This window comes from Staurois parvus, unplaced genomic scaffold, assembly GCF_062004578.1.
Source record: "Staurois parvus isolate SC_StPar_1 unplaced genomic scaffold, SC_StPar_1.0 ptg001365l, whole genome shotgun sequence".
Taxonomy (NCBI): domain Eukaryota; kingdom Metazoa; phylum Chordata; class Amphibia; order Anura; family Ranidae; genus Staurois; species Staurois parvus.
In genome coordinates, this window is record NW_028319161.1 from 928,394 (window position 1) to 953,277 (window position 24,884).

General features: G+C 41.7%; 1 protein-coding gene across 1 annotated transcript in view; it reads right to left on the reverse strand.

Annotated features, from left to right (window-relative positions):
- Positions 1-1,485: 1,485 nt before the first annotated feature.
- LOC149436383 (monoacylglycerol lipase abhd6-A-like) overlaps positions 1,486-24,884 on the reverse strand; it is a 29,832-nt gene continuing 6,433 nt past the window's right edge. Inside the window, 5 exon segments of the mRNA XM_089661674.1 lie at positions 1,486-4,932; positions 5,780-5,880; positions 7,537-7,591; positions 17,284-17,444; positions 21,069-21,201. Of these exon segments, the coding sequence (XP_089517800.1) occupies positions 4,756-4,932; positions 5,780-5,880; positions 7,537-7,591; positions 17,284-17,444; positions 21,069-21,201 (627 nt within the window). The 3' untranslated portion in view covers positions 1,486-4,755.

A 24,884-nucleotide genomic window follows, 5' to 3' on the forward strand; every position in this document is an offset into this window, starting at 1 on the left:
TGTACTCACTGTATCCTGTCAGACAAGCCTGTTTACATGTGACTAGCTGTGATTGGACACAGCTGATCTCATTGTATAGGGCTGCTGTGATTTCCCCAAAAGACATTTGGACATTTGTCCAAAAGACACAGCGGTCACAGAGTGCACTCAATGCATGCTCCAGGGGGAGGCGCACATGTCCATTGATGTCCTCCCAGAACTGGGGAGCAATGCCTATAGTACGGACGGGAAAAGGTTTAAAAACATTTGTTGCATGAATATCACAGATTTCAAATTTTAGCCATAATTGCTGTAATAGATTCATTTATATTATCTTCATCTCCATGTAGTGGCCAAAATGCAACATAGTTTTCTGAAATAATGAGAAAATATACCACATCCAGGCTACTAGACGGAGGTGACTATTATAGGAATAAATCTATTTCAGAATTTACAGCCAAAATTCATGTGACCTGCACAAATGGGTGGGCATTTGTCCAACAAATGTTTTATAAATAGATCCTTTGGAGCAGAGTCATTCTGAAATTGTTCAAAAATGTTTGCAGTCTGTCATGAGGCCTTCTCCTGGGGAACATCTAAACCAGCCTTTCTCTACCTTTTTTAACCAAGAGGAACCCTTGAAATAATTGTCACATCTCAGGGAACCCCTGCTAAGGTTAGTCCATTGCAGGTAACTCGAAAAATTTGACTCCTATGAACTTTTTTGCTGTTCTGCATAGACATTTATGTACACATGGCACTTTCATTACTATGGTAATTGAAAACATTTATCTTACATTGGTGGTCCGTGGATGAATGTCCCCCTTATAGTGGTGGTTAGAATGCCACCCTTGAAGTCAGCTTTAAAGATCATTGGTGTCATTCTACCTGGCTCTGTCAAGTGATGATGGACCTGGAACTTTGTAGGCACCATCAGATGGGAGACCAATTAACCACAGCTCAAGGAGCCCCTAACAACTTCTGGCGGAACCCTAGCTGAAAATGACTGATCTAAAGGGTAAAATGTATATATTTTTAGGTATGCTGTGTGAATGGGAACATATAACAAACATATAGTGGGGTTTTCTCAAATTCGAAAAGTGTCTGCTTTGACATTAAACACAATAATTCCAGACTAGGTAGGACTGGAGGACATGGCCTTGTTAGGAGGGATGAAAGCGGTTAGAAGGAAGATTGGAAGAAATCACTTGGCATATAAAGTACATTAGATAACAGTATTTTCTATGTCAGTGCTAATTATTATAGCATGATTGATGTATTTCTATCTTACGGTTTAATTTCTGATGGTAAGAAATGCCTAGTTACTAAGCAACCTGCTGTTTATTGAACAAATTTGGGTAGGCGTTGTGTGGAGATCATAATTTCATACCGAACGTCAATTGTGGGAAAATGTGCACAGTGCCAGGACTTAAATGCCAGACAATTTGTTGGGTCTTGTGTTCAGTCTCAATAAGAATTACACTGTTCATAAATAAGGCTGACAGGTGGAATTGTTCTGCTTTTTAATGCAAAAGGTAGTTTATTGTTCCATACATTCATTCACGTAGGGTGATGGTCCCCAGAAATTGTGACACACTCATAAGTTATGCTGTTGAGCGGCTGGTAATAACTCATTAGTGGTTGTTAATGTATTGCAGTCTTAAGGGGACTTCAAAATTCTTAAAAACAAAAGGATCAACCCTGCCGCCGATCAAACACCGCTCTCCTCCACCTACAACCAGTGTTTTACTGCTTTCAAATTGTCTTTATTTTCATCAAACTGATAGATGAATAACATATTAGAAAGTGGCAGGTCATCTTTATTGCTTTAGGCAGTAATACATACAGCCCCAACCCACATCATTGCCAACATTCCAAGCAATAACCCAGGTGGCTACAGTAGACATCAGGGGATGCAGGGACCTGGGAATCGACCACTGGCTCTGATCCATCAAGTAGATAAAGTGGGTGACATAATAAATTACATACTGTATATGATGAACATGTCACTAGCAACTAGCAGCAGTTTTGTTATTCAGGGTCCCCCCCGTAACAGTTTTATTACCTGATCATGGCAGTAGATCTGTTGTATTTTCACTTCCTATAATAGGACAACACAGTTCGCTCTGCAGTTAAATCACATAGAGTGTTGTCACCCTGCGATTGGGTAGTCTCAAACCATGTAATCCTACATTGACTGTAAAGTCCAACCACGGGCACATAAAAAACTGTTCCTTGCAGCAGGGCTGTGCCCACACTGCAAGGGTTAATTGCTCATTTATGTCTAGGGGAATAATAACAGAAAATATACTTACTCGATCCTCTGCTCCTTCCCCCCCTAGACTAGTCCTTGCAGCTTCTGCACCCCTACATTCCCTGAGGTCATGAAGACCAGAGTAGGGTCCATAGACCTGCTTTGGACGTGAGGATGCCGAAGGACAGTCCACCATGGCAGGGGAGCACTGTCTGCTGGAGGATCAGGTAAATAAAACTTTCCCCTTTTCCCTAGACAAAATGAGCTGTAAAGGGGGGGGTCTGGGGTGTACAGCACCACTGCAAGGGATCATTTTTTTATCTGCTTGAAGTTGGGCTTTAAGAAATGTCAACAAAATTAAAGCCAAACTGGTGATTACACTAAAAAGGCCATTACAACAGTTTTTTTTTTCTTGTGGAAAAATGGTTTAGGCTGGGTTCATACTCTTGCACTGTGGTAACACGTATTAGCCCTGGTTCACATATATGCAGCCGTGCGTGTCGCGTTTTGCGCGGGCACGAGAGCCCATTCATTTGAATGGATTCCCTTGCCCTACAGCACGCAGAGAAGAAATCCCTGCACTTCTCCTGAACGCGCAGCCCACACGGGAACCTCGGGTCCCAGTAAGGTTGCGTTTTCCAGTGCGGGCGGCGTGCCATTAGAACTAATGGCACCCGTCCACGGGTCCGCATTTCTCTGTGCGGGTGGTGCGGCTGCATGGATTTTCGTGCAGATCTGCAGAGGCACCACCTGCACAGATGTGAACCTAGCTTAAGTGTACATTAATGCAACATGCAAAAACGTGTTTTGTGATTTGATGCACTGTGATGCCATTCATTCTTAAAGGCACCGAAACGCACCTTAAAAACAAATGTACATTGCAGCGCAGCACAATGGACAGTAATATACTACTGTGCGGTGTGCAGCATTTCATGATACAAAAATAGTACAAGCACCTTTTTTTGGTGCAGTAAGCAGGCCATTCAAATGAATAGACTGTCTGAATGCAACGCATGTAATGATCAGGATCACAAGCAGCAACACACATGCACTAACTCAGTGCAACAGTGTGAACCCAGCCTAAATCATATGAATCAGTACCCCTCTCGATTTTACACAGCTTGTTCCAACCCCTACAACTGATACCTGTGCGGGACAGCTTGGCCTGTTAAAAGAAGTGAAAAAAAAAAACAGCTATTGCCAGGATCAATAGGTAATAATTCTATGTTGGGGGGGGGAGGGGGGTGTAGCTGAGAAATACGTAAACAGCTGTGTTAATGCTAATACATACTGCATCACATATGTATTTTCTGATTTTGCCCATGGTACTATTAGGCATGCTAAAGTCACCTTTCAGGCACACGTGTTATAACTTGATAGGCCACTTTAGCTTTCTCTATGAACCATGGCAGTCATTTGAATTAAACTCCATGGAGTTGATTTACTAAAGGCAAATAGATGGCTCACTTTGCAAGGGAATTTGTCCCGGACTTCCATCATTCAATCATGTGCAAGCACAAAAAGCTGTTTGTTTGTTTTTTATTTTCCTTGTACAAGATTGGGTATTCTTTGCAAAGTGAAACTTCCTTTGCAAAGTGAACAGCCTATTTGCCTTTAGTAAATCAACCTCAATATTCTTATCCCACGTCTTGGTAAGAACATCCGATTGTAATATCTACATAACAAATAATATCCATATTATGAGACATATACAAGATCTTCAGTCTCAATGGCAAATACTAAAATACAGCTCTGTAAATTGTTCAGTCCTTTTTGTGGCTGATGTGAACATGAAAATTTGCATATCAGTTAAGGACATTAATTTGTATTTCTCTGAGTGTGATATTTCATGGAAGCAGGTGTGGCTTCTGATCATTTACATCATGCAGTCCCTTAGATCACAGTGCGCATGTTATCAAAGCTGATTGGTGTATTGTGTTGTCTACACAATACTGCTTTGAAGGCACGGTACCAAAATATTCATATAGTATATTGCACACATTCCAAGCAGTGTGCTCATACTTGTATATCTCAGCAGCTTGAAGGACTGGTACTTCCATTGCACAATGACTCACCAGCATCACAGTAAGGGAAGTCTTCTACCTTTGAGGCCCTATCAACAAATATTTCTGCAACAGCAGTACATTGCATATAATAAACAGGTTCAAAAGATCATCCTGCATTTATAGTGGTTTTAAAGTGTTGGGTGGAGAGTTTCGGTGCATCACATTTGTGACTGGTTTCCGTTTGCACGCTTTAAATTTTAAAAGATCATGTTGACTTTGGAATCACCATCAGCATACCATACCATAATCATCCATGTCCGTCACATGCATTATCGTAAGCCTCTGACACATTGGAAGGGATCTGCATGTGGACTTTACAGGCAGATACTGAAGTCCCAGTCTTGTGTTCACAAGGAACTAAACTACTTTCCTAAGAGTTCTACAAGATCCCCTGAGAAACTCAGAGTGGTACAGTATACAGAGAGGAGCAGAGTTGTCCCAGGCATTTCCTGATTGTTAATCATGTTTTTTATTGTTCTCTGTGGTTTGAAGGGAGGATAAAAAGTCCATCATGAGCTTGGCTGTTTTTCTGGGTCTTTCCATCACTACTGAGTGACCACAGTTCTCTAGGATCTCCACCTGGCTTCCAGGTATGGCACTGGACAAGACTTCTGCTCCAGAAACATCCAAGACCTGTGACAGAGGAATAATGAATGAAACATATTAAAGATGCAGGGAAATCCATAAACTGGAAGCGGTGGTTAGCTTATGCACTGGTTATAGAACGTAGAACTAGTTTGGGATGCTTTGGAGTTTGGGAACATTGTTGGACATTCTAAAATTACTGTTAGTTTAGGAAGCTTTAGAGTTTGGGGGCATTGTTGAACATTATAAAATAGAATTTTACCCTGCGACATGATCTAACATGCTGTACACCCAGGTATGAAACAAAACTCACTTAAAGTGTTACTAAACCCGTAACAGTAAAATCAGTCTGTATATGCAGTAAAGCATGCGTGTTATATTCACTGTGGAACCTAAGGGGCTAATAATCTACATTGTGTAAAAAGGCTGTTTGATCCTGTATTCTCTGTTCCTCCCCTTCTTCAACTGTCCCCAATCCATGTGCTGATGGTACAGAGCCCTAGGAGTCACTCTGCACATGCTCAGTTTAGTGTGTATTGCAAGAGAGTTTTTTTCTTTGGGAGGGTGTATGTGATCGGCAAGGGGCCAATCAGCACTGTCCAGACAGAGGGTTAGGGGTTATGCAGCCTCATAGGACAGTCAGAGGAGAATGAAAAGTCCTCCTTCAAGCTCTAACCAGTGCTCAACTAGGCACTGATAGAAGTCACAAGACTGCTATATACTGCTGATGAGAAAAGGTATTTAGTAGTTTATATTTACTAAAATAATAACATTTCCATGTTCTGTGTTCTGTGGGAGACCAGATATAGTGAATTCAGGGTCCTGGATTTAGGAACACTTTTAACTATGTTTCTATATACTATACATATGTCACAAATAGAGCAAAGAGACCCACCTGGTCCTGTCGACCCCAGATGATCTGGGTGGGAACTGTAATTTTGTCCATGCTTTTTTGAAGAATGTGACGTGATTTTTCAGCAACCAAATCTAAAAACACTGAACAAAATATTGCTTGTTAGTTGTCACCATTATCAACTCAACAACAATATGCTCACAATTAAAACATAGCTAAACTCAAACACAAAAATGTAATAATTAGCAGCTTACTAAACCTTAGATGGTGGCTGCGATAGTTTCCTTTTTTCAAGATTTTTTTAACTTTATTTTTATATGGTATTCGTGCAAATAGCACAGTTCCTATCCCTGAGTGGGGTGATGGGATTAGTAGTTTACATTAGTAGTTTACATATGAAAGATAGCATTTTTCTTGGTCTTTGTCGAAGTACTGGTAAACTGTAAAATATTACATTTTTGTTCTTAGTTATGATTTAAATGGGGCCTTTTGTAGAGTAAAGCTGGATATACACTATTGGAAAAAGCTGATACAGTCTCCACTGTATACAGTGCAGATGGAGGAATCTTCATCATCTAATTGGATGTGGGTGCTGATTGGCCAACAATTTTCCACTCTATTCTATTTTATTTTCAGCTCTCTCCCTTTTTTATGTACTCTTAAAAGTATCAATGTCCTCATGCTTCACTATGGGATTCCCCCCCCCCTTTTTTTCCCTTTTTCTTTTATACGTCATGGATTTTGTGGACAACCTTTCTAATCTATTTTTTTTATGTTTTTGTGACTCTAATGTGTAATATATGTAAAATGATTTGATATAATTTTTTGCAGTCATATTATTCAGACTTCTGATTGGATTAATATGAATAAGCCCATATTTTAGTGCCTATCCCAAAGAAGCAACCACATATAACGAAACATGTTGAGTTTAAGCACTGTGTAAATCTGTAAGATTGTGGACTAGCGTAAAGCGGGCCATAGATGGATCAAAATTCAACTGGTTCAGCAGGGACCTGACAAATTTTGATTCATCTATGGGCAGGTTGCTGTACAGAAGCCTGTCTCTCAATGAACTTCTTTTGGAAGCCTGTTGACAAATTGTTGCTTGATCAGTGTTGCTGGCTATCGCCAGAGGTCCTGATGAGTGTATTCTGATGGTGCGGATGCCTTTGTGGATGGGGGAATTGATTTATTTTCTTTTGTTTAACCCGCTGATAGAACGAAAGAAAATGTATGCATGGCCAGCCTTCTTTATTTTAGATGAAGTCTGTTTACTATATATATATATATGTTAATTGCATTCATTGTTTACATACAATAATATATGTTTTTATTCTTTATAAATCACTGTGTTTGCGGAAAATAAAACCTTCCCTGGAGGTAAAAAGTAGCAACGTCTTTAGACCTTATTCAAACAGGCTGTTAATATGGGCGCTTCTGGTGCATTTTTCCGTTCCCCCAAAAGCCTAACAAGGCAGCAAGAGGGGATCATACACACTATTTAACTTGGCTTGTTGTATTGGCAGGTGGTGCTGCCTGTCAAACCTGTCCATTAAAGTTCATGGGACAGTGCTGCACCTGCAAGTCAAATAATGCTTGGCTTGTAGTTCTGGTGTGTTCGTTCCATGCAAAATTGACATTTGGCAAAAAAAAAAAAAAGAAAAAAAATAAAAAAAAAAAGGCATTCAGGACTGTACATATTTATCCAATATGGATCACTTTTTAAAGACTGCTGCCATGTGAACCTAGCCGAATACAGTAATTTTCTAATCTCTTACAGCAGATAGACTGTCACTTACACGTTCTGTAAAATTCATTATGAGGAATGCGAACATCAACGAGTCCTTGAAGCACCTAGGAATAAAAATGTTTCAATTGGATTAAACATTAAGGATGTGTTACTAATTCAACTTAGAAATAATTAAGTGCAGACTGGTTTCATGGCTTTCCTCTGCAGTTTTTCTCTTTTTACAACACTGGGGCTATGAATGTAGCAGACAGACACTCTCATAGCACTTCCTTGTAGTTGAACTAGGACCTTTCATTAAAGAATATAAATCACAGCAATTAATTATACTGTATGTGCATTCTTAGATTGTAAGCTCCAAGGATCAGGGCCCTCCTAACTCTCTTGTATTGAACTGTATTGTCTCCCGTTATATTGTAAAGCGCTGAGCAAACTGTTGGCGCTATATAATTCCTGTATAATAATCTGTATCTGCACTTACAGTTTTCTCTCAGTCCCCCTGCAAGGGCCCACAAATACCTGTTGAACCTACCAGTGAAATCAGCCAATGCAGCTTCCTGTGATGGTGTGGCAATGATGCTGCATTGCTCCTGAAATCAGGGCTGAGTTGCCACTCTCAGGTAGGCTGTGCCACCTTGCACTACAGTGGGTTGAAAAAAATGTTATAGACAGAGGGTCAGGGGTTATGCAGCCTCATAGGACAGTCCGAGCAGAATGAAAACTCGTTCTACAAGCTTTAACCAGTGCTCAGCTAGACACTGATAAAAGTCACAAGACTGCTATATACTGCTGATGAGAAAAGGTATTTATCAGTTTATATTTACTTAAATCATTGCATTTCCATGTTGTGTGTACTGTCGGAGACCAGATATAGTGAATGCAGGGTCATGGGTTAAGCAACGCTTTAAATTACAAGTAAAAAATTAAAGATTTGCCATCTTAAAGGAAAAGGTTAATTGTGCCTAAGCAGCACTTAGAAAATACTACCATTTTTAATTCCTTCTCCAAAATAGTGCACATCCTGACATGTGACTCTGCCTAGGCACTGCTGGATCTACAGCCTCATTGTTGCACATATGTGAGAATATTTAAGGTATATCCTACCGACACCTGCCTCTAATGACTGATCTAGTAATTATATTTGAATTGAGTTTGGTGATGTCACTACTGCTCCCTCATTGTTCACCTGATGGCCTACTGGAGAGAAAGCTGTAGGAAACCAGAGGATCTACAGTGCAAGGATCTCCCTGCTTCTGCTTCCCTCATTCTGCTGATCTGTGCTTCCTCCACCTCTGTTGCTGCTTCCTGAATATCCCCATCCCACACCAGTCATAAGATCACAGCCCTCAAAATGGCGGGAAACAAAGCCCTGTTCTACTACCAATTGCCCCCTCCAACAAGACACAAGAGAAAAAGGTATGGTAACACAGCCCTGGGAAAATTATCATCTTTTTTGTGCACAAAAAAGGATTAGGATGGATTAGAACTTTTGGCAAAATTGGAATAAGGATTAGGTAAAGGTTTAGATTTTCAGATGAAAACGTAGGTTAGGTCAATTGCTGAAGATTATAGATCACAACGAGGTTTGGGGTAAAATCACATGCATCATAAGCAGTAGTGCCAAATATATAGTGGCAAGGTACAGTTTATTTGTACAAAGATTTCAGGAGACGGAAATGTTTGCAAGGACTGCCAATGCTCCCCAGCAAAATTAACTGCATCTGTTTTAAGAAGCTAAAAATCAAAGCACATATGAAAACCACCAAACCCTTCAGTCATCTTTTTCACATACTGTCTAACTCAGTTGTTCTCAACCACAGGACATGGCTGCGGCCCACTGCTGGGCCCTTCCTTCCTTTCTCCCAAGCCTCCAGTCAGCTTTGGATCCCTTAACCTCCTACAGTGCCTCCCAGCTTCCATAGTGCCACCTAACTGCCCATAGTGGCCCACAGTGCCTTCAAGCCTACTATGAGCCCTCAGCCTCCACAGTGCCCCCCAACCTCCCACAGTGCCAACTAGCCTCCCACAGTGCCCACAGCCTGCTGTAGAGCTTCCAGACCTTCAGAGTGCCCTCATACCACATCAGTGTCCCACAGTGCCCCCCAGCTTCCTCCCGAAACCTCATCCCCATCACGGCCACCAAGTCTGCTGAAGAGTCCCCCTACCAACTCCAGAATTCCCATCCACAGTGACAACCAGCCCCATCCAGACCCTTCCAGACTTTCAATACATGTTTTGTATTCCCAGTCATAGTTTTGGCTACATTTACTGGGCCCTGATCTCAAGGTTAAGAACCACTGGACTAACCTATAATGAAACTCCTAGTGTCTGATGCAGTGGATCAAGTATATAACAATGATGTTTACCCAGAAGCCTCTTCCTCAGGGGTACAAACCTAGGTAACATTATTGGACAAACTGTCTGTCTCTCCTAAATACTTGATAGAGGGCATTTTGTAGGAAGCTTTGAAATAAACACAGTGAGTTAACTCTGGAATTGCTGGAATGCTAGCCTTGAAACAAAATCCTTCACCTTTATTTTAGTCTCTTTGTGTACATCTGATATTGTTCCCCTATAATTGGTGGATAGATCTACACACTTGGCGCAGCAATACATCCTATTATCCTGTGATCTTCACATTTTCTCAGCTGGATTAATTTCTTGGAAATATTCTCTTTTTATCTCACAACAATTAAGGTTATTTTCTGAGGGCTACAGATAATGCCATTGGCTTTTCATGGTTTAATAATATATGTATTTATTTCTGAATGCCAATAATATGTCTATTGTTGACTACAATACCCACATATTTTCTATGTGCCCTAGTGATGACTGGCATTCTTCCAATTTGAAAAATGTCAAATCACTGCTCTAGTGTGAATGGGCCCTAATATCATGGGAAACTGCTTGCTATGTATCTGTGCAAAATAAAAGTCCTGCTTTTAAGCAGACAAGTTTAACATAATTCAATGTTCCTTTAAAAGAAATCCAGGGCTACTTTGCCATCCTCACAACTCATCCCTGCACCAGGCATCAGTGACATATTTGGAGGTATTCAAATTAGAGCAAACAGCTACAGGTGTACAACTATACTTCTGGGAGCTGGAAATTAAGGCATGGAGGTTCCATTGTTGTAATATTCAAAACATATCGCCATCAGGTTCTGGCCCTAACTAAAATACATATGTAGTGCCCCCTATGGGTGCTAGAGAATTAAATTCAGTTTGGCTCACAGTAGTGAAGTAAGCAAGTCTGATTGTGTTACTTTAGGTCAGGCTAGAGGACTCTACTGGTCAGGTCTCTAGTACATCCCCAAGGTTCTGGAGTCTTCCAGGATATTCTTCAAGCTACTGGGCGGAGGGGTGGAGACTGAGATCTGCATATCCATGGGAGTCTGGCCAACCCCAGGCAGGAGGCCTGGCAGTGTGGCAGACAGACCCATAAGTATGGAAGAGCCTTGCTAGCAGCAGGAGTCTGGGAGTTGGATGAAAGATGGATTGTTGAGATGCTTTCGTATAGCCTGGGAAGGGACTACAGGGAACTGGGACCTGCACCACAAGTCCTATCCAGAGGGTACCTTGTTCAGCATGTAGGACTAGCACAGTTACAAGGCCTGAACAAGCAGTCTTATGCAAAACCATAGGATACAAGGGAGAGGGCTGCCAGGTGCCATACATGGAATTCCTTGCTCTGAGATACTCTTCAAGGCAGCCAGGTGGGTGGGTAGTTTCCAGCTGGGGTCTGAAGAGATTTACTTAAAGGGAACCAAGTGCTCCTTTAAAGAGACTTTGTAACTGATCCATTAAGAGACAAAAGTCACTTTGGAGGGAGTAGAGTCCAGGATCCATCCTTTTTGTACATAAAATAGGAAGTTTGTCATCAGAGTTGCTGTTTTTAAGTCAAATTTGGCGTCCCATATACCAGGGCCCAAAATTATCACTCACCTGCTCGCATTTGGCAAGTGAAAATAATGTGGGGCGAGTGTGTCCACTTAGGGCACCAGGATAGGAGCGGCTGCTGACATTCCTCCGGTGCCTCTTCCTCCCCCAATGTTTTGCTCTCTCTCCCTTCTCCCCCACAACTCCGCCTAAGCCCTCCATCTGCTTGTATTTCCTGCATGTCGGTACGGGACTCAATGCTCTTGTGGGTTCCTGATTGTGCACTGGCTGTGTGGCGGCTCCCTGCGGGAAAAGAGTGCTCTCCCCCGCCTAGGGACTTCACTCCTCTGAGACTCTGCTCCATCCCCAGCCCAGTCTTGTTTTATTATGTCTCCCCCCAGCAGCAAGAGCAGGAGAGGAGAAAGCCAAGACAAAGAGCTGCCAGCTGGATGTGTAATAATGGGCTGGCAAGGTAGCAAACAGGAATACAACTGAGCCTGCAGATCAGAATCGTCCCTCATGTAAGTGGATGCTTACCATTTGGAGACACCTGATGTAAAGGGGGGCTCTGATGGGACACCCAATGTAAAGAGGGACTCTGATGGGGACACCCGATGTAAAGGGGGACTCTGATGGGGACACCCGATGTAAAGGGGGACACCTGATGTAAAGGAGGACACTGATAGGGACACCTGATGTAACGGGGGGCTCTGATGGGGACACCCGATGTAAAGGGAGACTCTGATGGGGACACCTATGTAAAGGGGGACACCTATTTTTGTACCTTAATTCTGCATAAAACATTTAACAGTGTAATTTCATGAGATAATTTATGGGGGCATGTTTAGGGACGGAATTAGGAGCGGGGCAAGGTAGGGGTTTGGTAAGGCAACTGGTGGCGAGTAACTCTTAAGGCCTGGCTAGTAGTTTTGAGCCCTGCCATATACCCCTAGACATTATCCAAGTTGTTTACGTGAAATAAAACAACAAAAACAAGCCCAAAGGACTAGATACGGACTCTGAATGGAAGTTGAAAAATGTGTTTTGCCTAGCTGTGCAGCTATAGGGGACCAGAAAACTCAGTGGCTCCTTATGGGGTAGTGCCACACATATCACTGATGTGGATTATACCTTCAAAGTGGAACTAGACTCTCTCAATCCACATGAACTATTTTTAATCCTTTTTCTGCTAGCAATAGTAAATAGATAGGAAGGTATATCATGTTTACTCATTTTAAACTTTTTTTTTTAACGTCTTCAGTTGCTTCCTGGTTCCTGGCCTAGGCAAAAATCATTTCATGAATCCCAAGAGTCTTCATTGCCATTATATTATTCATCTGGAGGAGGGAAGCAATGAATTTCTCAACTAAGCACACCCTCCTGAATTCACACCTGAGCAAAGGATTCCAAGAACTAAATGCTGCTCCATGAATCATCTGCCCTTACTGATGATAGCTACAGCTAGAAATGCTGGGGGGTATTTTTCAGAGCAATTTCTCAACAAAATAAAGCATGGAGACATAGTTGGATGGGTGTTGTTTGCTTTTATATGAATATTAATTAATTATAGGTCAAGTTTTTAGGGTGGAACATGTAGAACGTTCCATCTCCTGCACCTTCTTTCCCCCGATCCTCTCCCTCCATGTGACATCAGACAGAGGATCCACTCCCTGCACCTGCTGTCACTTTTTAAATGTAGCACGGCTGTGCAGGGCTGCGCTCACACAACCATATCATTCATTCACAGTTTCCTGTGACTGAATAAACTACAAGTACTGTCACCCACTGTGGCAGACATCTTTGCAGTTTAAATGAACTGTGTGCTTGCTGATCAGCATGCCCATAGTTCATTCACACTGCATACAGAGGTACGGGCAACAGAGCTGCACAGTGTGTGCAGCAGCCTGGCACGGCACCTGCGATCAGCTCCCAGTTTTATAAACCATGTCCCATTTAAAAAAAAAATAATGCACATTTTTTACCTGCAAAAAAAATTTGCATTTATTATTTTTATGTAAAGGTGAACTTAGCCTTTAAAAAACATTTTCAGTTTAAGTTCTGCTTTAGGTTCGGAATTATGACAGGGAAGTTTCACTGCTGGAGTATCATTTTCATGACATTTTAGAAAAGAGTGGCTCATTGGGTCCAGCCCTAACCAAAATATCACATTTCAGTGGAATGGCCCTTTAAATGTTACTAAACCCAGGACCCCGCATTCACTATTTCTGGTCTCCCACAGTACACAGAACATGGAAGTGCAATTATTTATTTTAGTAAATATAAACTGCTAAATACCTTTTCTCATCAGCAGTTAGAGCAAACTTCTAGCAGTGTCCAGCCGAACACATGTTAAAGCTTGTAGTTTTCATTTTGCTCTAGGAGGATGCAGAACTCCTGACCTCTGTCTGGACAGTGTTGATTGGCCCTGTGCTGATCACATGCACTCTCAAAAGAAAAAATAAAAACCTCTCTAGCAATACGCACCAAACTGAACATGTGCAGAGTGTCTCCACACCATATGTCTTATCAGGAGATAAGAGGGGGAGACTGGAAGAAGGGGAGGATCAAGGGGAGGATCAAAGTCAGGATCAAACAGCGTTTTTATACAATGCAGAGGATTAACCCCTTAGGTTCCACAGTGAGTATAACAAGCATGCTTTACTGCATATACAGACTGATTTTACTGTTGTGGGTTTAGTAACACTAAATGTAAAAGGTGTAACTTCTATGTTTCCTATAGGAATTTCCCATACAGAAAAGTTCCAGATAAGGAAATGACCAGGTTTCCTAGATACAGTTTTGCCTCCTTTCTACTCAGATAGACCAGAGTTATGTATTATGGCTGAGGCACTAGCTGAGAGCCCCCAGACGCACACATGGTTCTCACTGTCAATCCCTGCTACCCACTGCCATCTGTGCAGACCAGGCTGAAAATAGCTCAGATTATGCTGTATTATGAAATGAACATTAGCTCGGTCTACCCATACGAAGAGAGATTTTATCAGCAGCAGATCTGAAAAAAACGTCACGTGGTCAAATCTAACAAACAACAGCGTTTCCTGGACTGTCATAAATAAAAATGATGCTTGAAAAACTTTCTTGCCACCAGGTGCTTTGATGGGTCTCATTTATCAATATGTCTGTTATGTCTGGGGAACAACTAATCAGATTCAAACCAGGAACATTACATTTGGACAGTGGATGGTTCAATTACTGTCTCTGGGCAATACATAAAGTTCTCATTGCAAAGTCTATTAGGGGAATTCATAAAAGTGTCTAAGGTGTTCTTTAAAATTCTGATGTGACTCCACACAAATGTTGGTGCGGGCAACAGATTCATGTAGCTATTGTAAACAGGTTCTCCTGTACTGAGAATTACTTATTCTGATTTTACTGCACACTGTGAGCTTTCCACATGTGCACTAGAAGCTGCAGCAAGTCGTATCAAGTCAGCTTCATTTTCTGGCTGGAGGACATCAAGCATCACCTAGCACTTTTTTCCTCAGCCTGCCTGTCCTTAGCCCACCCCTTATTGGATTTCAAGTTTTTCAGTCAATGAGGCTCAGCATCACATGCAGGCATTAGCACCGCTTCCTGTTTTCAGGAAGCTATGCCTGCACCCTGTCAGCCCCTCCCACCTGTCATGATCTGCCAGATTGCATAGAGATACACAGAGACCAGTCATGTCACTGGGTCTAAAATAAGATATGTAATGAAAACAGAAATGTTTTATTTAAAAGAGTTTCTTAACCCCTTCACGCCTAAGGGTAAAACAAATCTAAATGCCTAAGCACAATTTTGCAACGTTGACATGTGTTAGTAAAGCTGTACATATCATCACAACTACTTTGTACATCCAGGTGAATTATACCTTGTTTTTTTCAGGACAAATTGGGCTTTCATTTGGTGGTAAATGGTAATGGAGATCTCCTGATTTTTTTTTTATTATCAAAGGAAAACTGGCCCAAAATAGTAAAAAAAAAAAATACTTTTTTTTTATTTAGCAGTGTGTTTCTTGCTACTACCATAACCTACCACCAAAGAACAACCCAAAAGAAATTCTACAGCTCTTGACGATCGCAGCGATACCATATATGTGTTTGTTATTTGTTGTTTGTAGCCGTAGTACAGCCAAGAAACAATAGCGCACATTTTGTTTTTGTCTTTTTTTTTTTTACCTAAAACACACAGACACTGACATTAACACTAATCCTGACCTTTGACCCTGACCTTGACCCAAACACTAACCCTGGCACTGAACTAGATCAAACCTTGATCTAGGTATTTTTTCTTTTATTTTTTAATATTTATTTATATTTTTTTTTATTTTACAAACATTTTTTTCCCCTCTATGCCAGGAGTTAGAGATACAATGTATCTCTATCCTCCATTCATAGAGAGAGAAAAAACAAGGGGGCCGTGCTGTACAGTGACTGATCACTGTGATAGCCAATCAGAGGCTATCACAGCGATCATGTGACCCAGAATCGAGAGTCCCGAGTCCCGATCATTAGAATGGGACCCGGTGCTCTCAGTGCGGTGCGCTCTCAGCACAAAGACAGGTGTGCAAATATGCGACCCCACCCTAAAAAGCCCAGTTCTGTGAGGCCACATATTTGTGTTACGTCGGTGCAAAATGGTGCAAATAAAAATGTTGCTGAGGGGGGAAAAGGAGGTGCCAGAAAAGGCCAAAACTACTAGATTAAACTTCAGCTTTAAAGTGATTGTAAAGGCTGAAGGTTTTTTTACCTGAAGGTTTTTCGTGCAGCAGCCCCCCCCGCCCCCCCCCCCAGCCCTCTCAATACTTACCTGAGCCTTGCAATCCAGCAATGTGAATGACAGCCTCGGCTGTCCTGAGTCTCTGCCTCCTTATTGGCTGAGACAGCAAGCGGGAGCCATTGGCTCCTGTTGCTGTCAATCACGGCAAGTCAGCCAATGAGGAGAGGGTAGCTCCGTGTGTGATTGGACACACGGAGCAGCGGGTGTCCCCATAGCAAGCTGCTTGCTGTGGGGGCACCCGACAGACAGGAGGAGCCATGAGAGCCTGTAGGGGACCCAAGATGAGGAGGATCCAGGCTGCTGTGTGCAAAACCACTGCACACAGCAGGTAAGTACAGACATGTTTGTTATTTTACAAAAAAAAAAAACCCTTTAGAATTGCTTTAAATATTGTACTCAATAGTCACAAAGAATATAAATGCACTTTGTGTTCCTCAAATGCTTTTGCAAACCCAGTTATTACCTTATTAAAAGTAGCAGTGTCATCACTGCTGTGCTGTACGTGTGCAGGAGGGACCCAATAGACCTGATCACTTGTGTTTAGACAATATTTGCTTATCCCAAAGTTGCGTCTGTTTAGAATAAAAAACTGTCTTGTCTACAGTGATAAATCTGAATTTGTAAATCTGTCTCAGATGTTTTCCCAGTTTCATTGGTGCAGTGGAGGTCCGCAAATAAAACTATTGCACAGGCTAAATGAGAGGCAACCTGATCTGAGTCTATACGGGCTATACGGGCACAGTGGCTAAATGGTTAGCACTTCCTCCTGGCAGTACTAGGGTCAATGGTTCAAATCCCAGCCACGGCACCACCTGCCTGGAGTTTGCATGTTCTCCCTGTGCCTGCGTGGGTTTCCTCCGGGTACTCCGGTTTCCTCCCACACTCCAAAAGACATGCTGGTAGGTTAATTGGCTCCTGTCTAAATTGGCCCTAATATGTGTATGTATGAATGTAAGTTAGGGACCTTAGATTGTACACCCCTTGAGGGTTAGGGACTGATGTGAATGTACAATATTTGTATGTAAAGCGCTGTGTAAATTGACGGCGCTATATAAGTACCTGAAATAAATAAATAAATATTATATGTGTCACCAATTTACTCAATAAATGTCCCCCAGTTCTGTGTAGTCAGCACCATTTACCTGCTGTGGAATCTTAAAGCGGACATACGAGCACAGTTTCATCATCTGCTCCATCTCTTCTGCAGTGGATGGAATGAGGGGGATTTTTGGATTTTCTTCTCCAGATTCTTTTAAGTCCTGTAGCTGTTTCAGGAATTTGCTTTCTGTCGGATACTGTAGACCTAATCATTGAGAATTAAAAAAGACAAGAAAAATAAACAAGAAATGGCCACATTTCAATACATGTATGGCAATTCCTGTTCAGGAGAAGTCGATCTATCGATTGACTTTTCATAAACGAGATTGTTGGAAATTCCCTGCTTGATCAGCCATGCTGCCAATGGGCTGCAGCACTGATCAGTGTATTCTGATGAAGGGAGAGTCAGCTGTCAGATTACAAAGACACAAGGGGAGGATTTTTCCATTCACCTCGACTGTGTGGATGGGGAAACCAGCTCAGTTTTTTTCTGAGTAATGAATGGCCAGCCTTAGATAGCCTTTTATTTCATCAGGTTCGGTCAGCACCAACTCGCAGAGATTCATTACCCCGCAGAGATTCATAACCAAAAAACTGTCATATACAGTATTGACTTTTTTTGGTTAAACGTGCATTAATTTGACTAATATTGGCTTACTTGGGGGTTAAAGTGACACCATCAGCACAGACTCACTTATATAGAATTACATACCTGCTGAAGGAAATCACTGTACTTTGGGTAGACCCATTTGTTGAAAAGCCGTTTCTATGCTAGTTACTTGGCACTGCAGGTATTTGACCGGTCAGATGGGTGGAATACCTGGTTCCCCACAAGCTGTGGTTCTTCCTGTCAACTCATATGTCCTGTAGTGATGTATGAGACGACGGGAAATCCACAGCATGCGGTCAGGGAACAGGTATTTCACACACCTGGAACTGGCAGCGTTTTAACAAATGGGCCACTGAAAAGGTATAGTGACTCTTGTATTAACATGCTTGTTTAGAATTCTATAAAATGAGTCCTGTGTCGACAAGGTCACTTTAAAGAATAATTTGAAAAGCAGATTTACAGGTAGATATAAAAACCTCATAATAAATCAAATTCTGCAGTCATTAAAAAATCCTTAAAGCTGAACTTCAGCCGGCTTCCAAAAGAAAAAAAAAAAAAAAAAAAAAACACTCGATATTGCCTCTTCCCAGTCCCCCATTCCCCACACACACTCCTTGCTCATAAGCATTCTGTAGCTCATTTTCAAATATAAATAAAGTTTATAACACAAGCTATGGACACGGGATGCATAGGTGTTCTGTCCATCTGTATGCAGGCAGCCCAATTTATGGGCAGCACAGCGGCGTCAGACCCCCAGCCCTTCTCACCAACTTGTGACTGAAGGACTAGCCAATCTAAAACCGCGCTGTCACGTGCGTAACAATGCCACGCTCAGCTACAACCTGCACAAAGATTTTCCAGCTCACTGGACCACAATCCATGTGCCGCAGCCTGAGAGCGATTGTTACTGGGTCAGGTTAATTACGCAATTAATCCTTCACACTGCCACCACCGCCTTTTTGTACAGAGTAGGAGGAAACTGGCCAATCTTAGTAGTAACACTATGATGTTTGAATAAGCATCTGTATACACACTGCCACCGCAGGCAGATGTATGCAGAAGTTTAAATCACACAGTAGCGCTCTTCAGAGACAGGGATTCTTGGTTTGCATTAAAGAGCTTTAGAAACAGTTAAACACTTTTCAGAAAATAGGATTTATTACTAAAAAGGTCAAAATGGTGCAATAAAAATATTTACAGAAAAAGCTGTAGCATATATATATATATATATATATATATATATATATATATATATATATATATATATACAGAGAGCAATAACACAGCAGAGAAGTTTAGAGAGGTAGAATACTTGCCAGACTAATGGGTTTCAGCAGATTCAAGGGTCCTGAGCAAGAGGGTACCGTTTCTCCCAAAGTTGGTTCCTGATGTGAAGAAATCTCTTCATCTTTTTCCCCAGGCATACCAGCCTTTTTCTAGGAACCCAGCAGGGTGTCTCCTTAAAGCAGAGAACCAATTGCCTCATTTGGGGAGGGGTGTTTAGGCGGGGAACTCAGGCTATGACCAAATCCCTCTCAGTTTATATCATGGTCAATAACCTTCTATAGGTGCATGCAGCAGCCTAGCCACTGGCAAGATAATATTCAGAATGATATTCTGAACGTCCAGACACCAGATATGACATATCTGGCTGTGACGGTTAAAGAGATATAGCTTTCTGCTCCCGGGTAGACGAAATCTAGGGGTGTAAGGTATCAGGTGACTTGACCTCTCTGAATATATGCTTTGTATTCTTGTACGTATTTCTTACGAGAAATTATGAAAGTGTATGGTCTCCAAATGAGATGTTTTACTGCTATCCCGGAATGCTTTTGAAGTCCAGTGACTGACGGGTTTATAGCTTTACGATCAGCTTCAGAGCAAGGAGTGGGACAGACACCCTGGCATCAGCTAATTGGGTTTACAACCATGAAGGGTATCCAGCTGTGCCCTGTGCACTCCTGAACTCAGCCACACCAGACCACCTGCCACTCAACAGAAAGGGAGGGGGCTGGTTTTGTAGTGAGAATGACACAAGATGGAGGATCTTTAGCAACATGGACGTCCGCGTCCATATTTGTGCGCACGATTGCTACAGTTAGCACTTCCGCCTGGCAGTACTAAGGTCATTGGTTTGAATCCCAACCATGTCACCACCTGCCTGGAGTTTGCATGTTCTCCCTGTGCCTGCGTGGGTTTCTTTCGGGTACTCCGGTTTCCTCCTACACTCCAAAGACATCCTGGCAGGTTAATTGGATCCTGTCTAAATTTTCCCTAGTATGTGTATGAATGAATGTAAGTTAGGGACCTTAGACTGTACACCCCTTGAGGGTTAGGGACTGATGTGAATGTACAACATATATGTAAAGCGCTGCATAAATTGACGGCGCTATCCAAGTATCTGAAATAAATAAATAAAATAATATCTATTGGGATGCAGTGGCTGCCTGGACACAGCCACTAATACCTATTGTACATCAGTGTGGGTGCTGGTGCATTTGGGTGTGTGTCCCTGAACTCACACTGTCTGCATTCTGGCATACACATCTGCACCCGCATGGATGTCAAATTGGGCGCAGTGGCTGTGTCTGTTCAGCTGCTGCATCCCAGTTGACATGAAAGGGACTGCCTGCATGCAGATGCACAGTCCTGTGCAGGCAAACACACCCCTTTGCTTGGCTGCATGCTTAAGTACATAAGAAAGTCCTTTTCGTGTCACAGTGCTCTGATCTACAGAGTTGAAATGCTGGTACCTCTAGGATTTGGGTGGTGAATAGTGAAGGTAAAGTAAAGGCATCAGAAAGCAAGCAGTGAGATAACATTTAGGAACAAGTGGTGGTTATATAATCATTTTTATGCCTATGAGGATCTGTAAAAACATAATTAACAGTTTTTGTAATATAGCTACACTATTTTTTTTTGTTGGGGGGGGGGGGGGGGGATTTAAAATTATATATTTATTTCATAATTTAGAAAAACAACTTGAAATGCTAAATAATTATGAAATACTTATACTTTTCTATTAAGTACACCCTGTTATTTTTATTAACATGTGCCTACAAAGTCGACAATAGCCTGTCAGCCTGTAGGTCATATACGTATCTGACATTCCAATTGATACTTTACATAATAACATGATTAAGGGTTACATTCATACATCACAGGAAAGCACAACTGATCCAGCCCAGAAGTGGTAAACATGTGATTATTGGGACTTACCTGCAGGACAAATTAGAGTCAAACTGCCAATGTCTTTTGGATACTGAGCAGCGTATACCCCGGCCACACTACCACCCATCGATGTACCAACAAGATGGAAAGGCCTCTTGTTCAGGTTTATGCTCTCAACAAACTGTCAAGGAAGAAAACGTGTTATCCTAAATATGACACATTAGCTTAATGCAAATCGGTTTTGCCGGTAGTTTTCTGGGGGAGGCTCCGACACCACAGAACAACACAATTGTAAGTAGCAGCAGTTGAAGAACATGGATGAGACTCTATAAGAGGCAGACAAATGGTACAGGTAGAAAAGAGGAGTAGCCAAACACAGAACACGGGGAGAAGAGATAGAAGGCAGAGTAGGAGCTGATCTTTAACCAGGAGGAAAGATGAAGAGGAAGAGAAAGAGCTTATCATAGATTGGAGACTAAAGAGAGGAGGAAGAGTGGGAGCTTATTGAGGAAGCAGGAAAGAGAGCGGAAGCAGAGTGAGAGCTTATTGTGAACAGAGGGAAAGAGAGAGGAGGCAGAGTGGGAGCTTATTGAGGATGGCTGGAGGCAGATTGGGAGCTTATTGAGGATGGCTGGAGGCAGATTGGGAGCTTATTGAGGACGGTGGAGAGGCAGAGTGGGAGCTTACTGTGGACCATGGGAATAAGAGAGGAGGCAGAGTGAGAGCTCATTAAGGACTAGATAAAAATGAGAGGAGGCAGAGTGAGAGCTCATTATGGACTAGATAAAAATGAGAGGAGGCAGAGTAAGAGCTGAGCATGTTAAGAAGTAGGTGCTATGCCAAGAAATAATCCCCACAAAAGGTGGAATGTCGGTGCTCTGGCTCTGTGTGTTTTCCCAGCAGAGATGCAACTGAATGATTAAGATTGGTATAGCTGGCACTCGTCTTCCCGAATAATAAACTTTATTGAACAAGTAAAATGTGCATATAAAATGGCTTACGCATTTTGGCAATAAGCCTTAGTCATAGCCATGACTAAGGCTTATTGCCGAAGTGCGTAAGCCATTCCAGAGCCAGGAAAAAGAGGGGAGACAGAGTGGCAGCTTTTCATAGACCAGGAAGAAAGGGCAGAGGTAGGAGTAAAGAAAGGAATATGGGGAAAAAAAGAAATGAGGCAAAGTGGAAGCTGATCATGGACTTTCTGAGGAAAGCAGAGGAAACAGAGTGGGAGCTGATTATAGATTTGGGGAGGAAGAGGAAGGTGAAAGAGCTGGAGTCAATCTTTGACTGGGGAAGACAAAGATGGAAGATGGGAGCTGATCATGGACTGGGGGGGGGGGGGGGGAGGGAAGGCAAAGTGGGAGCTGATCATGGATCAGGAAAAAGAAAATAGACCAAATGGGAGCAGATTATGAATCAGGAAAGAGATGAGAGAGAAGGCAGAGTGTTTGCTGCTCATGGAATAGGAGGTAAAGAAAAAAAGGCAGAGTGGGAGCTGATCAAGGCTCTTAATTTATGTTAAGTACATGTAAAAGTGCATTAAAAATGATCTGTCAGAGAGGAATAACCCATGAAGATTTTGGAAACATTTTCATTCACCATTTCCCATTGACAAACAACAATTGCTTTAAAGTGTACCTGTCAGCTTTACTTACGTTACCCATAAACAATACAGTGTGGTCGATTGTGTGAGCACTATCTAGAAGCCAAATTTTTATTCTCTTTTTGGAAGTTGGTTGCATAACATTAATCCTTGAAATCCTTTTCTAATGACCCATGCACACGATAAGAAAATTTTGTGTCAATTTCCGTACGAGGAACAATCGCCAATTATCTGATAGTTAGTATTGTGCTTTCAATAGCCAATTCCGACTTTTCGGACAACAAAAACTGAGGGTGCAAGCTATAAAACTTTTATTGTACGTAAACACAATGTCCGATTTTCATTTAATGTGTACAGTAATCATATGGAAATAATTGAATAGAAAAAAAATGAGCGTGATCAGAAGCAAAGAAGGACCCTACACTTCCTCTTCTACTAGTACGTAGCTACATTTGCCTACTTTTTCCTTTGTCAGGCTAGCATTTTCTCACAAGTCAATACCATTCCGACTACATCATGATTTGCGCTTTTATGAAAAATCAGACATTTGGTCGTCCAATTTTCTCATTAAGCTTTAGAACTACAGAGGGTGGTGCCCAGAGCCAGGAAACACTTGGCCTGATGTTCTGAGTGATCAGATTTTGGGTTTTTAACAAAACATGAATACTGACATTCAAAGGGATTTCATAAACATGGTAGCTAGCTGGACAAAATGAATGCCAAATGTAGGCAATAAAAGAAGTACTTCTGAGCTGTATTTTCTAAATTAAGAGGTAAATCTTGATGGCTTGGAGCATACCTTTGAATTAGTAACATTTTCAGGTAATTAGGTTACAATGGTAGTACATTCAAAGATGAAATGATAATTATGACATTAATTCACGAGGATGTGTTTTGTTAAATTCATCACAACTTTGCCTGAGCTTTTTGATTCTATTAAGTGAAAGATGAAGCAGATGGAATGTAATCATCTTAGACGTGGCATGACAGGGAAGATTTTAATCTGGGAAGAATTAGGGAGCAGTGGCAGATCTGTAGAAGAGAATGTGACGTGTTTATCAGCAAGAGCAATTTATCAGAGTGCTGTTAATGTGATTTTGTTGTTCTTCCTCACATCAGATTTACATTCACAAATACATTTATGGAACAGTTACGTAGTTGTGTTGAAGCTGGCTTCAAGGTTGAGCAGAGCTTAGGGGCTCACCAGTCCTCTGTTTTTAAATATCACATCAGATGATAATATTTTAGAAAGCCACAAACTAATTCATAGCTGTGAGCACTGCTGTCATCAGGGGAGAATTCTGACCAAATAATTACATTAGTTAGGCATTGCATGTGATGATCTTCAAATGAATCCTACAAAATAAACTTCAGCTCATGTAGGGTTCAGTATGAAGTACGTTTCGCATTTCAAGCCTAAGTTTGCATCTCTTAAAGAGTAGCTCTCGTCCATGCCTTACATTTTAGTTTTAAATAGACTGAAGAAGGATTACAATCTATGTCAGATTTTTTACTGCTGTCTTCTTTCAAGTTGAAAATGGTTGTAAACCCTTACATATACCCAGAGAAGAGAATAGCCTCAGATGATACACAGAGATGATATGTAAGCTGTACCTGTTTATCTGCAGCCCTCTGTCTTGTACAGCCTTCTAAAGTATACACTTTACACAGAATTTCTGATTGTCAGAAGTTGGGGGGCTTTGATGTCACGCTCCACAGCACAGAGGGAACAGCTGTGGAATGGACACCCCCCTCATCACAGTCTCATAAGGAAACATGGACAGCTGAGGCTGTCTATCACAGGCTGTGTCCTGGAGCATCCTTCCCTTCCCCCTGGATCCCTTGGAGTCGGCATCAACTGTCAGAAGTGCAGATAGCAGAGGAAGGAGAAAGGAGACAGAAATCACACTAAGTGTTTTGGATTGAGGCATGTACACACTATAGAATGGTTTGCTTTGTTCATTTTTTTATTTCGGCAGTGTACAACCACTTTTCTCATTATACCTTGTCTCTGGAATAGCAGTCACCAGAGAAAAGTCTTCAATAAAAACACAGAGACAGCAATATAAACCTGAGATAGGTATTAACTCTTCCTCCTTCTATCCAAAAGTAAAATAAAAGGGCCTCCTACCTAGACATTTGTTCATGTGAATATTGTTGAAGGAGAAAATCATCTCATTTAATTGTTATAGTTTCAACAGAAATCACATTACTAAATAACTAGGTAACTGGCCCCAAAGTAGGCAAAAGAGGATACCCAG